The sequence below is a fragment of the Somniosus microcephalus genome, chromosome 11 (genome assembly GCF_052327205.1).
Source record: "Somniosus microcephalus isolate GS21.2 chromosome 11, FLI_Smic_1.0, whole genome shotgun sequence".
Taxonomy (NCBI): Eukaryota; Metazoa; Chordata; class Chondrichthyes; order Squaliformes; family Somniosidae; genus Somniosus; species Somniosus microcephalus.
This window is the reverse complement of record NC_140997.1, coordinates 218,967,478-218,983,012: the sequence shown is the minus strand read 5'-3', so window position 1 is coordinate 218,983,012 and position 15,535 is coordinate 218,967,478. Positions and strand designations below refer to the sequence as shown.

Genomic DNA, 15,535 nt, shown 5'->3' with positions numbered 1-15,535 from the left:
AAAACTAAACGGTTGTAAATAAAAGACCTTTATTTATTTCTGTTGATTTTTGAAGTGATTATTTTTTGAAGTGAATGTGATGATTTGAATAAAGGCCCTGGTTTGGAGGAGTTTTAGAGATGACGGTATCAGACAGCTGAGTTCGCACACACATGTTGAAGCTGGTCCATCTCTTTAAGAACGTAAGAATTAGGAGCAGGAGTAGGCCATACGGCCCCTCAAGCCTGCTCCGCCATTCAGTAAGATCATTTCGTAAGCGACTCCATCCTTTGCTGAGGTAAAATCAGTTTCCTCGTAGTATCAACTTAGCTGAAGATATTTTTTAAAAATGAATTCAAAGGTAAAAGTGTCTCTTCAGACCTCACGCTTCACCAGTGCAAAAGTGTAAAGAATTAAAAACTGCTCGTTTTCCTGACAGAAATGGTTCTTTGTGTAGCATGAATCCAAACCAATCAATACCACCACCGGGGTGTTCAGATAGTAAAAGTATTCCTTGATCTATGCCCAGGGAAAGTTATCCACCTATCGGACAGAGGTCAGCCAGTGGGGCCGGGTCACCGGGAGGACATTTGGGTCAGGTGCTATGATTGTCACATATATGTTTGTACATGGAATGTGTTCACTTTGCTGCATCTACGTCAGTGTTTGTTGCCTGTATGTGGATGTGTTCAGGATTCATTCCTAGCATGTGGAGTACATTCAGGGATCTTGTACCTGGAGTACTATTGGGGAGACCGTTTTAGAGTGTATTTTGAGAAACTATACATACCTGGAGTGCATTCAGGAGATTGTACGTGGAGTATATCTGGGGGAGCTTGTGCCTGGAGTACACGCAGGGATAGTATAGGTGGAGTATATTCAGAAATGGGGAGCCTGAATCTGGAGAGCAATGTTGGGCATGTGTAAGTGGAGTAAATTTAGATGTGGATTCAGGGAGTGTGTATGTGGAACATGTTAACTTGGCAAAGTTTCAGGGAATGGGGTCTTTGCTTCGGTTCCTCTGCCGACTGTGCAAAGCTCCAAAGCTGAGCAGCAGCGCAGCAGAAAGAGGGAGGTCGCCACCCCGATGTTTAACAGGTCAATGGTGCATCTCCTTGGTGGGTGCTTCTCAATCTGACACTATACTTTTAACAGACTTTATTCAAACAAATTAATATAAAAGTGCACTGACAATAAAGGGAGCTGGAGGCCCGCCTGGAATTTATGGTGTGCTTGCTATCTTTCTCATTCAGTGAGAGGCATTGTGTTTTGACAGTAATTGTAGCCGCAATGACCCCTGCTAAGAGGGAGCATATTTCTGCTTTTGTCGGAGAAATTAAAAAAAATTGTGATTGTATGTTATAAACAAGCACATGAAATGTAGGACAATCAACCAGATAAGTGTTCAGCAAATAATTACATGAGGCAACTTCAGGCTGGAGATGTCTATAATGTTTTATGCTGGTTTTCACCTGAATAGCCTTCAGTTTACATTCCCCTCTCTCTTACTCAATACACTTGATTAGAGCTGAAAAGGGTAATAAAGGAGGTCGGAGAGTGAGGAAAGACACCTCCCCTCCCCTCCCCACTGCTGTCGCTAAACTGTGAAAATAAATACAAAGCCACCAAAGAATACACTGGATGCCAAGGTTCGCCTTAAACAAATTTGTTTTGTATTAGGAGACCAGAGCCAATTCTCAGCTGTAAAAATAAAGGCACTGGGTGACACAATGTATTAAAACACTCACCTTTCACCTCTACGGCTTGGGTTTGAATCTAACCCAGACAGAATGGATGAAAGTCGACTCTATTTCTCTCTCTCTCTCTGTCCCTCTCCCTGGTGGGTGACTGACTGGTACAGTGTGCTAGAATGCTGCCCTTTCACCTCTGGGATTTGAGTCTGAGTATGGCCCAGTATTAAGGATGAAGTATCCCTTGCGTGCTCTCTCTCTCTCTCTCTCTCAATTCAATTCAATTCAAATCGCTTTATTGGCATGACAAGGTACATCTTATGTTGCCAAAGCATCGAAAAACATTTATGGTTGAACACATAAACGCAGATCTATCCATACAGTGTATAAACAGATATATCCCTGAGTGTATAAATATACATTCATATAATTTGTATATACTCTTTTCTTAGATTTAATGGTTGTCCCTCTGTTTATGGCAAGCTGTAACATAGTTGTGTTGCAGAACTGGGTGGTGTAAATGCATCAGAAAGTTGTCCTTTTACATCTGAGGTCTGAGCACGAGCCTGAGGAGAACATTGTTCAAAATGAAAGAGCGGAAGGAGGTTTCATGACTGTGTAACACAATTGGCCTCGCAGTTGTTACTAAATTTAATACAGAGTTTTATACAATGCGCAGAGCAGAAATGAGGTCAGATTGGGAAGAAGTGACATTCTCCACAAGCTGTCAGGAACTTGGATACAAACTCTAAGCCAGAATGACATTCATGCCTGCAGGAGACTTTCTAAATATAGCTTGACTTTGTAAAAAAGGCAGAATTTCTGCTCCGATAAGTTTTAATGTTTATCATATATTGAAAATGCCAAGTCTGCACGTTCTAGATTCCTATGTCCATATTTGTCGTGTAAACTTATCACACCGTGATTGCACACTCCTACCAGCGGAGGTGCTACAGCACCGGCAAAGGGCAGCGTTACAGCGTGACAACTTTACATAGGCAGTTTCCATTTCAAATGTGGACGTAGATATTTAATAATGGAGAGATAAAAATAAGGACAGAGTGTGCGACTTTAAAATGGGGACCTTGATCCCTCCGTCTTTGCAAACTACCGCCCCATCTCCAACCTCCCTTTCCTCTCCAAAGTCCTTGAATGTGTTGTTGCCTCCAAAACCGTGCCCATTATTCCCACAATTTCATGTTTGAATCCCCCCAATCAGGTTTCCACCCTTGCCACTGTACTGAAACAGCTCTCATCAAAGTCACAAATGACATCCTTTGTGACTGACAAAGGTAAACTATCCTTCCTCGTCCTTCTTGACTTGTCTGCAGCCTTTGACACGATTGGCCACTCCATCCTTCTCCAATGCCTCTCCACTGTCGTCCAGCTGGGTGGGACTGCACTCACCTGGTTCCATTCTTATCTATCTAATCGTAACCAGAGAATCGCCTGCAATGGCTTCTCTTCCTGCTCCCGCATCGTTACCTCTGGTGTCCCCCAAGGATCTATCCTTGGCCCCCCTCCTATTTCTCATCTACATGTTGCCCCTTGGTGACATCATTCGAAAACACAGCGTCAGTTTCCACATGTACGCTGACGACACCCAGTTTTACTCACCACCACTTCTCTCGACCCCTCCACGGTGTCTAAACTGTCAGACTGCTTGTCCGACATACGGTTCTGGATGAGCAAAAATGTTCTCCAATTAATTATTGGGAAGACCGAAGCCATTGTTTTCAGTCCCCGCCACAAACTCCGTTCCCTAGTCACTGACTCCATCCCTCTCCCTAACATCTGTCTGAGGCTGAACCACACTGTTCACAACCTTGGTGTCATATTTGACCCTGAAATGAGCTCCGACCACATATCCACAGCATAATAAAGACTGCCTACTTCCACCTCAGTAACATTGCCCGTCTCTGTCCTTGCCTCAGCTCATCCGCTGCTGAAATCCTCATCCATGCCTTTGTTACCTCTAGACTTGACTATTCCAACGCACTCCTGGCTGGCCTCCCACATTCCACCCTACGTAAACTTGAGGTCATCCAAAACTCGGTTGCCCGTGTCCTAACTCGGACCAAGTCCCGTTCGCCCATAACCCCTGTGCTCACTGACCTACATTGACTCCTGGTTAAGCAGCGCCTCGATTTCAAAATTCTCATCCTTGTTTTCAAATCCCTCCATGGCCTCACCCCTCCCTATCTCTGTAATCTCCTTCAGCTCCACAACTCCCCCAGATATCTGCGCTCCTCTAATTCTGCCCTCTTGAGCATCCCCGATTATAATCGCTCGACCTCTGGTGGCCGTACCTTCTGTTGCCTAGGCCCTAAGCTCTGGAATTCCCTCCCTAAACCTCTCCGCCTCGCTACCTCTCTTTCCTCTTTTAAGACACTCCTTAAAACCTACCTCTTTGACCAAGCTTTTGGTCACAGGCCCTAATTTAGCCTTATGTGGATCGGTGTCAAATTTTTTGACTTAAAATACTCCTGTGCAGCGCCTTGGGACGTTTTACTACATTAAAGGCGCTATATAAATACAAGTTGTTGTTGTTGTTGTTGAATTACATCTGTGCACCCTGGAGTAATTGTCCCCCGGCGTAAAACCCTGCTTCATTTGGTCTCTGCCATGTGTGACGTCGGGGAGATTGGCAAGTGCAAAACTAGATATTTTTTAATGATTACGGGTCCATGCAGTTTCAAAATGTTAAAATACTGTAAATGACAAGCGACCCCATTTTAATCAATTTAGCAAGTACGCAGCGCAAGATGTTGTAGTAGATTTTATTCTCTGCTCTGTATAAGGGAGGAATGACCACTCAGCCTAGCTATCTGTATATCTCGAACTGATGCGGAATAACCCCAGAACAGCTTCATGGAGCCTTACACTCTTTCACAGACAAACATATAAGCTTGCTCGAGGGGTTATTCTTGGTTGTAGACATTGGGAAGATTTTTTTAAAAAATTATTTTGTTTCCAAATGTCTTCTGTCTTCTCCTGAAGGTGCTCACACTCAGTGGGCTATGTTTCCACAGATGTCGACGACACTGTTCGACTTTGCCCAAATGACCATTCTTCACATGTAAGCCCAGATAGTCAGTGTCCTGGGCTTCATAAGTAGAGGTATAGAGTGCAAAAGCAAGGAAGTTATGATGAATTTTTATAAAACACTGGTTCGGCCTCAACTGGAGTATTGTGTCCAATTCCGGGCAATTTAGGAAGGATGTGAAGGCCTTAGAGAGGGTGCAGAAAAGATTTACAAAAATGATTCCAGGGATGAGGGATTTCAGTTACGTGGATAGACTGGAGAAGCTGGGGTTGTTCTCCTTAGAGCAGAGACGGTTAAGGGGAGATTGACCAGAATGGTACCAGGGATGAGGGACTTCAGTGATGTGGAGAGACTGGAGAAGCTGGGGTTGTTCTCCTTAGAGCAGAGAAGGTTGAGAGGGGATTTGATAGAGGTGTTCAAAATCATGAGGGGTCCAGACAGAGTAGATAGAGAGAAACTGTTCCCATTGGCGGAAGGGTCAAGAACCAGAGGACACAGATTTAAGGTGACTGGCAAAAAAAACAAAGGCAACGTGAGGAAAATCTTTTTTATGCAGCGAGTGGTTAGACTCTGGAATGCACTGCCTGAGAGGGCGGTGGAGGCAGATTCAATCGTGGCTTTCAAAAGGGAGTTGGCTAAGTATCTGAAGGAAAAAAATTTGCAGGGCTACAGGGAAAGGGCAGGGGAGTGGGATGAGCTGAAGTGCTCTTGCAGAGAGCTGGCACGGGCTCAACGGGCCGAATGGCCCCCTTGTGTGCTGTAACCATTCTATGATTCTATGACTGTGGAGGACAGCTGGAGTCACTGGTCGGGTTGCCAACTCTGGTTGGACATAGTCCGGGAGGTTTTATCACATGAACCCCTGCCTCTAGCCGCCCCGCCCCCCCACTCTCGCCATTGGTCGCCCGACATGTCTATCCTCGCGGCGCACCAGTTTTTTTTTTGCAATGACCCGAGGATTTTTTTTTTTCTGGGGTTTGCTTGGAGATTCATCTTTAATTCCTGGAAACTCCAGGACAATCCTGGAGGGTTGGCACCCTCTGGATAGCCATAGAAACATAGAAGATAGGAGCAAGAGTAGGCCATTCGGCCCCTCGAGCCTGCTCCGCCATTCAATGCGATCATGGCTGATCATCCAAATTCAGTACCCGGTCCCTGTTTTCTCCCCATACCCCTTGATCCCTTTTGCCTTAAGAAATATATCCAACTCCTTCTTGAATATATTTAATGAATTGGCCTCTACTGCCTTCTGTGGTAGAGAATTCCACAGGTTCACCACTCTCTGGGTGAAGAAATTCCTCCTCATCTCAGTCCTAAATGGCTTACCCCTTATCCTTAGACTGTGACCCCTGGTTCTGGACTCCCCGACCATCGGGAACATCCTTCCTGCATCTAGTCTGTCTAGTCCTGTTAGAATTTTATAAGTTTCAATGAGATCCCCTCTCATTCTTCTAAACTCCAGCGAGTACAAGCCCAGTCGAGCCAATCTCTCCTCATACGTCATTCCTGCCCATCAGGAGCCGGTGGGTTTTTTTTTTTCGTTTTGCCCGCTCCCTAGCCCACGGGTACCGCGACCCAATTGTAGCCGCGACAGCTGCCAACTCAACCAGGGATCGGGCCCAGTCTGTGTGGCTGAGTACCGCACCACGTGCCGCAGTTACCAGCTAAAACCATCAGAGGAGCCAGGCCTGTGGTTTTTGTGAGTGTCGGAGCTTCATTTTGTCTGAGTGAAATATGTTGTTTATGTTTCAAACATGACCTAAATGGCAGGGTTAAAAATCCCGGTTTGTTGAATTAAAAACCGACGCTACAAAGCTCCCATTCATGTCTGCAGCTGACGCAGGCCGCCTTACAACATTTAGTAGTCCTCTGGTTCCCCTGTAATGAGTTCTTTGCTGAAAGTATGATGGATGTAATGCAAGTAATAATAATTATTATGATCATCACTATTAACTGCCCTGCAAGGTATGTTTATGCAACTGAAACTTCCTGGCCCTGAACCTGCAGGGTATTTACAACTGAGCGTCCACTTTAAAGAGTGAGTCAGACAACTTATAGACACGAAACAGGTGAAAAGAATTCTAATTAACTTTTCGAGAGGAAGACCCACTGTCTGGGCCTCTTTGAAAGGGAGACTGACCATCAGAACCTGGTTTAAACAGGAAGACTCGCCGTCAGGAATCTCTTTCAGAGGGAGGGGCGACTGGGGGGGCAGACTCGCCATTTGGGTCTGACTGGCCCCCACAGTAACATACAGCCCCCATTACTGTGTGACTTGACTGACCTCAAGTAACGCAGAGCTCTTTAAATGTGACTGACAACTGACCCCACAGTAACACACAGACACATTGCAAAGTGATTGACTGACCCCACACAATACTAGGCGACTGACTGACCCCCGCGGAAACATTGGCCTATTGTTTTGTGATTGACAGACCCCACAGACACACACACAGTAGCCTGGATTTTAACCTAGCCCGACCAACAGGAACGGGATGGGTAAGTGATGAAAGAGTACTTACCACTGTGTTCCCAACGCGCATTTTTTGGAGGCGGCCAAGGTAGCTGCCTCAGGCAGGCGGAGGCCTCATGAAATAGATTAAAAACGGGGTCCTATGAGGCACTCAGGACCCCAACGCCATTTTAACTAAAAAAATCGCGGCAGTCCCGCTCAGTGCCGGTCCCGCCAGTAGAACCAGGCGGCAAATGGATGCGTGGCGAGAAGAGATCCAGAAAATTAATCCATTTTTAATCTGGTTTTTGTTTCCTCGTGGGCGAGGAGGAGAAGGATTGCTCCTTCTGGCCTGACAGGGACACCTTGGGGCTACCCTGCCTCGAGCTTCCCTGCCCCTCCCCTAACCATGATGCCCTCCCAACACCACCCCCCCTCTCCCCCCCCCCCCCAAGCACTCACCTGACTGCCGAGGGCTGTTCCTTTGGGACCCCAGCTAACGCTTCCCGTCGGGTTCAGGCGGGAGAGTAATGGCCTCCATGATAATTCTAAATTCCTATGTGCACATTTATAATGGAAGCAGCCTATGTAAACTTGTCACGCTGTAATTACACTGCCCTGCCAGTGGTGGCACTGTAGCACCTTAGCTCTGTGCCTCCCGGCTCCTCAGCCCGTACTGCAGAGAAACTCTTCTGCTCCCACCAACTCCACTTCTCTACTTCCCGAATTGCTGTAATTTTTACTATTCAACTATATCAAATTGAAGTATTATATCAAAATAAAGACGGAACGTATGACTTTATATGGGAATTGAATTACATCTGCTTGACATGGTCCAATTAATTCCCCCCGAACCCCCACTTTTCATTAGAAAAAAACTATACTCGGCCTTAAATTCTGTGTAGAACGCCACAGGACATCAACTCCTAACTGTATATTGCTCTCCGATGCTGATTGGACTGATGTGCCTGTCAGTGCTAAGAGTTAGAGACAATGGAAATCTATAAACCTACTTTCCTGTAAGATTGCTCCAGGCTCCAATAGTATCAGCTCGACTTTATTACACAGTTTCCCTGCCCTCCGAGATAGGTCAAGGATGTTTCATTTTAATGCCTGTTGTTGCAGCCATTGTAAAAATAGATTGCTGTCAGATGCTTGTAAGTACATAAAAAATAAAAAGGTTTGTTTGATGGAGAGGAAACCATTGCTTTTCCTTAATTAGCTGCAGGTCAAGTCTACCTCTCGGCAGAAGCTGCGACCGCGCTGCAGTTGCACGGTGGGATTGGTTTATCAGTTTGCCTCCTTTTTCTGACTATATCTGTACCTCGTCTCGCCCGACAGAGCTGCAGCATTCGAACACGGCACGCCACTACACCCTCCTGCAGAACACCACCGACTACCGCATCCTGCTGATGGACGAAGATCACGACCGCATGTACGTGGGCACCAAGGACTATATTGTCTCGCTGGACCTGCACAACATCAACCGGGAGCCCTTATTAGTAAGAGAATGCCGTAAATCTTTTTGCTGCAAACTGCGCTCCTTAAACTCCTACAAAAAGCATAGTTTCTGCAAAAAAGCTCAAGGTAGACCAGCACCTCGCAACACCATCTTTTATTGTAACAACACGCCCCATCCCCCGCACTGCCCATGCACAATAGGCTGTTCTCATCGTTGCTGTAATCACACTGGCTCCGCATCCTCTGGAGGATGCACAGGTCAGAGAGATGAGAGTGGTTGGGAGTGCAAGCTGCTGTCTCCTTGGGCTGGGCACAGAGGAGATGTGGCTTTGATCCCGCTGCTTGCTTTGCGGAGGTGAAGATAATGTGGGCTGAAGATGGTGTGCGCCGTCCCGCAAGGAAAGAGAGAGAAGCCAAGGTGGAGGAGGGGAGTTAGAGTTACTGGGGGTAATTTTCAATCACCGCCTGGGCAGTAGCCTGGCGAGCTGGTGGAGCAAATCGCCCACCCTTTATAGAAACCTCTCTCCCATGCAAAGATTTTTCTTGCACTGAAATCAATGGGATGAAAATCTACAATAGGCGGCCGATCCACTCCGCCAGATTACTGCCCAGGCAGTGAAGTCGAAAATGACCCCCTCTTTCTCCCAGTGAGCGTTAACGCGACTGTGTTCTGGGGGTGTAAGGACCACCAGGGGGGTAAAGTTTCTCTCCGGGTTCCCGGGATTTCCACCGCCATTTTGACGGATGATAAGCGGGAACAATTTTCCCGCAGTTTCTCTAGGGTTTGCGTCAATCTTCCACCGAAGCTAGGGCGGGTGAACCCGCGCGGGAATTTAACAGCGCTGTGACCCGGGGGGGAAGAGGACGAGGGAAATAAAGATAGGCCTCAGAGACAACCATGCTCCTTAGGGAGAGGATTAAATAAAAACACTTGCATTCATATAACGCCTCAGCACATCTCTGAGAAATTCTCAAAGCACTTCACACAAATTGCTTTTTGAAACGCAGTCACTGTTATGCAAGGGGAAGGATCAAGTCGAGGAATTGCAGGTTTAGATTAGTGTACGACACAAAGGAGAGGTGGGGAGGATGTGAATGAGAGCTTACTGTGTTTCCAGTGAATGATTGTTTAAAGTTATCAGATGCCCAGGACCCATACAGAAGATAAATTATTGCAGTAGTTTTACTGTAAAGAAAAAAGCCATTCTGAGCTCTCCAAACCTCTTCAATCCTGCACTCTTGACCCACTTAGCTAGGACAGGCTGGTTCTTTGTGTAATATGGCTCCAGTTCTCCTTCAACATGTGATTCACAGGAGCTATAATAAGGGAATCCCTTTGTTGTTCCAGGACAGAATTACAGGGTAGTTGAGCATCTAATATATTATTATTTAGGGGGAATATAAACATTGCCCTTATGCATGTTGCAAGGAAAGTGTCCAGTACATGGTTATATAAGAAGAGCTAATGTGTGCAGTTTGGAGCACCCCATTATAAGAAGGATATTCGAGCCACGGTAAGGGTTCAACGTATATTCACTTAAACAATACCAAGGATATGGGGAAATAGCGGCGAAGAAATGCTCAAAAATTGGTTTTTTTTGGTCACTTGAACAGCAAAAGTTAAGGGCGGAGGGAAATAGAGGTTTTAAAATGATAATTTTGAGAGGCTTTATAGTAAAAAGGGATGAATTTCCACAGGGATTCTCCCGCTCAACCCCCACAACTTCAGCGGGAGAGTTGTGGGAATTCGCCCTCATTATCTCCACTGGTTGGCAACTTGATAGCAAAGGGGCACATTGTGAGAATTATCACACGTTGTGAGCATTATCACACGTTGTGAGAATTATCACACGTTGTGAGCATTATCACACGTTGTGAGAATTATCACACGTTGTGAGAATTATCACACGTGAGCATTATCACACGTTGTGAGCATTATCACACGTTGTGAGCATTATCACACGTTGTGAGAATTATCACACGTTGTGAGCATTATCACACGTGAGAATTATCACACGTTGTGAGCATTATCACACGTGAGCATTATCACACGTGAGAATTATCACACGTTGTGAGCATTATCACACGTTGTGAGCATTATCACACGTGAGAATTATCACACGTTGTGAGAATTATCACACGTTGTGAGAATTATCACACGTTGTGAGAATTATCACACGTGAGAATTATCACACGTTGTGAGAATTATCACACGTTGTGAGAATTATCACACGTGAGCATTATCACACGTTGTGAGAATTATCACACGTTGTGAGAATTATCACACGTGAGCATTATCACACGTTGTGAGCATTATCACACGTGAGAATTATCACACGTTGTGAGAATTATCACACGTTGTGAGAATTATCACACGTTGTGAGAATTATCACACGTTGTGAGAATTATCACACGTGAGCATTATCACACGTTGTGAGCATTATCACACGTTGTGAGCATTATCACACGTGAGCATTATCACACGTGAGAATTATCACACGTTGTGAGCATTATCACACGTGAGCATTATCACACGTGAGAATTATCACACGTTGTGAGCATTATCACACGTTGTGAGCATTATCACACGTTGTGAGAATTATCACACGTGAGCATATCACACGTGAGAATTATCACACGACGTGAGAATTATCACACGTTGTGAGCATTATCACACGTTGTGAGCTTTATCACACGTGAGAATTATCACACGTTGTGAGCATTATCACACGTTGTGAGAATTATCACACGTGAGCATTATCACACGTGAGAATTATCACACGTTGTGAGCATTATCACACGTGAGAATTATCACACGTTGTGAGCATTATCACACGTGAGCATTATCACACGACGTGAGAATTATCACACGTTGTGAGAATTATCACACGTGAGCATTATCACACGTTGTGAGAATTATCACACGTTGTGAGCATTATCACACGTGAGCATTATCACACGTTGTGAGCATTATCACACGTGAGCATTATCACACGTTGTGAGCATTATCACACGTTGTGAGCATTATCACACGTGAGAATTATCACACGTGAGAATTATCACACGTGAGAATTATCACACGATGTGAGCATTATCACACGTTGTGAGCATTATCACACGTTGTGAGAATTATCACACGTGAGCATTATCACACGTTGTGAGAATTATCACACGTTGTGAGCATTATCACACGTTGTGAGAATTATCACACGTGAGCATTATCACACGTTGTGAGCATTATCACACGTTGTGAGCATTATCACACGTTGTGAGAATTATCACACGTGAGAATTATCACACGTTGTGAGAATTATCACACGTGAGAATTATCACACGTTGTGAGCATTATCACACGTGAGCATTATCACACGTTGTGAGCATTATCACACATTGTGAGCATTATCACACGTTGTGAGAATTATCACACGTTGTGAGCATTATCACACATTGTGAGCATTATCACACGTGAGAATTATCACACGTTGTGAGAATTATCACACGTTGTGAGCATTATCACACATTGTGAGCATTATCACACGTGAGAATTATCACACGTGAGCATTATCACACGTTGTGAGAATTATCACACGTTGTGAGAATTATCACACGTTGTGAGCATTATCACACATTGTGAGAATTATCACACGATGTGAGCATTATCACACGTGAGCATTATCACACGTTGTGAGAATTATCACACGTTGTGAGCATTATCACACGTGAGAATTATCACACGTGAGCATTATCACACGATGTGAGAATTATCACACGTTGTGAGCATTATCACACGTGAGCATTATCACACGTTGTGAGCATTATCACACGTTGTGAGAATTATCACACGTTGTGAGCTTTATCACACGTTGTGAGAATTATCACACATTGTGAGCATTATCACACGATGTGAGAATTATCACACGTTGTGAGCATTATCACACGTTGTGAGAATTACCACACGTTGTGAGCATTATCACACGTTGTGAGCATTATCACACGATGTGAGAATTATCACACGTTGTGAGCATTATCACACGTTGTGAGAATTATCACACGTTGTGAGCATTATCACACGTTGTGAGAATTATCACACGTTGTGAGCATTCTCACACGTGAGAATTATCACACGTTGTGAGCTTTATCACACGATGTGAGAATTATCACACGTTGTGAGCATTATCACACGTTGTGAGAATTACCACACGTTGTGAGCATTATCACACGTTGTGAGAATTATCACACGTTGTGAGCATTCTCACACGTGAGAATTATCACACGTTGTGAGCATTATCACACGATGTGAGAATTATCACACGTTGTGAGCATTATCACACGTTGTGAGAATTACCACACGTTGTGAGCATTATCACACATTGTGAGCATTATCACACGATGTGAGAATTATCACACGTTGTGAGCATTATCACACGTTGTGAGAATTATCACACGTTGTGAGCATTATCACACGTTGTGAGAATTATCACACGTTGTGAGCATTATCACACGTTGTGAGAATTATCACACGTTGTGAGCATTCTCACACGTGAGAATTATCACACGTTGTGAGCTTTATCACACGATGTGAGAATTATCACACGTGAGCTTTATCACACGTTGTGAGAATTATCACACGTTGTGAGCTTTATCACACGTTGTGAGAATTATCACACGTTGTGAGCATTATCACACGTTGTGAGAATTATCACACGTTGTGAGCATTATCACACGTTGTGAGCATTATCACACGTTGTGAGAATTATCACACGTGAGCATTATCACACGTTGTGAGAATTATCACACGTGAGCATTATCACACGTTGTGAGCTTTATCACATGTGAGAATTATCACACGTGAGCATTATCACACGATGTGAGAATTATCACACGTTGTGAGCATTATCACACGTGAGCATTATCACACGTGAGCATTATCACACGTGAGAATTATCACACGTTGTGAGCATTATCACACGTTGTGAGAATTATCACACGTGAGCATTATCACACGTTGTGAGCATTATCACACGATGTGAGAATTATCACACATTGTGAGCATTATCACACGATGTGAGAATTATCACACGTTGTGAGCATTATCACACGTGAGAATTATCACACGTGAGCTTTATCACACGATGTGAGAATTATCACACGTTGTGAGCTTTATCACACGTTGTGAGAATTATCACACGTTGTGAGCTTTATCACACGATGTGAGAATTATCACACATTGTGAGCATTATCACACGTTGTGAGAATTATCACACGTTGTGAGCATTATCACACGATGTGAGAATTATCACACGTTGTGAGCATTATCACACGTTGTGAGCATTATCACACGATGTGAGAATTATCACACGTTGTGAGCATTATCACACGATGTGAGCATTATCACACGATGTGAGAATTATCACACGTTGTGAGCATTATCACATGTTGAGAATTATCACACATTGTGAGCTTTATCACACGATGTGAGAATTATCACACGTTGTGAGAATTATCACACGTGAGAATTATCACACGTGAGCATTATCACACGTTGTGAGAATTATCACACATTGTGAGCATTATCACACGTGAGCATTATCACACGTTGTGAGCATTATCACACGTTGTGAGAATTATCACACGATGTGAGCATTATCACACGATGTGAGAATTATCACACGTTGTGAGAATTATCACACGATGTGAGCATTATCACACGATGTGAGCATTATCACACGTTGTGAGCTTTATCACACGATGTGAGAATTATCACACGTTGTCAGCATTATCACACGTTGTGAGAATTATCACACATTGTGAGAATTATCACACGTTGTGAGCATTATCACACGTTGTGAGAATTATCACACGTTGTGAGCATTATCACACGTTGTGAGCATTATCACACGTTGTGAGCATTATCACACGTTGTGAGCATTATCACAAGAAGAATGAAGGGAGAAGCTAGAAGATTGTGTTTTGTCACATCTAGGGTTATTAGAACATGGAAAGTTTTACCACAAGTGGCCATTGAAGCAGGGACTATAGCTTCATTGGAAAGGAAATTTGATGCAAGTATTTAAAAAGGAAGACTGTAAAATGGGGAAAAGGCAGGGAAATGGGACTAGCGTAGATAGCTCCAGGTGAGGAGTGAGCATCGACCGGCACAGGCACGCTGGGCTTTGTAGTCTGTAATTTCCACAATTCTTTCTATGAAGGCCAATGTTGCATTTTGTTTCTTTCAGATTCACTGGTCCGTCAGTCAGCAAAGGCGAGACGAGTGTGTTCTTTCCGGTAAAGATCAGAATGTAAGTGACTATCTGACTTGTCTCCCTTTCATTGACTAAAGTGCCACAACTATGGAAAGAATGTTTTCCATTCACACAGTTACAAAAGGATTAGCATTTATACAGGCTTTATCACATCCTCAGGAGGTCCCAACCAATAAATTACTTTTCAAGTACACTCTCTGTTGTTACACAAGGTAAAGACGGTGACCAATTTGTACACAGGTAAGGTGCCACGACAGCAAAGGTCGATCTGTTTTTGTTGGAGAACTGCTGGCCAGGTCATCCGATTTCCCTCCTCATCGGAAAAAGTGCCATGGGATTTTTTTTGTTGCCCCCTCCCTGTCAGCTGAACAAACAGACTCAGTTTAACATCTCATCTCAAAGACAGCACCTTCAACGCACGCACACACAGCACTGCACTGAGGTGCCAGCCTCGCTAATGGGTACATGTCCTAGAGTCGAGCTTTGAACCCACGACATTTTTGACTCGGAAGCGAGAGTGGTACCAACAGCACCAGACTGGCTTTAAGCATTGCACAGCGGATCTAGAGCACAGTCATGTTTTTTATTGCTCTTTTACCCATTGTGTTGCTCTGTGTCATGCGCATAAAAGGGTACAACGCTA

General features: G+C 44.4%; 1 protein-coding gene across 5 annotated transcripts in view; it reads left to right on the top strand.

Moving 5' to 3' along the window:
- The window catches only part of sema3fb (sema domain, immunoglobulin domain (Ig), short basic domain, secreted, (semaphorin) 3Fb), a 268,658-nt gene that overhangs the window by 176,529 nt on the left and 76,594 nt on the right, over positions 1-15,535 (top strand). For all 5 annotated transcript variants that reach the window (XM_086001981.1, XM_086001984.1, XM_086001983.1 and 2 more), the window contains exons 3-4: positions 8,510-8,670; positions 14,866-14,928. In XM_086001981.1, the coding sequence (XP_085858107.1) occupies positions 8,510-8,670; positions 14,866-14,928 (224 nt within the window). The remainder of the gene's footprint in view (positions 1-8,509; positions 8,671-14,865; positions 14,929-15,535) is intronic.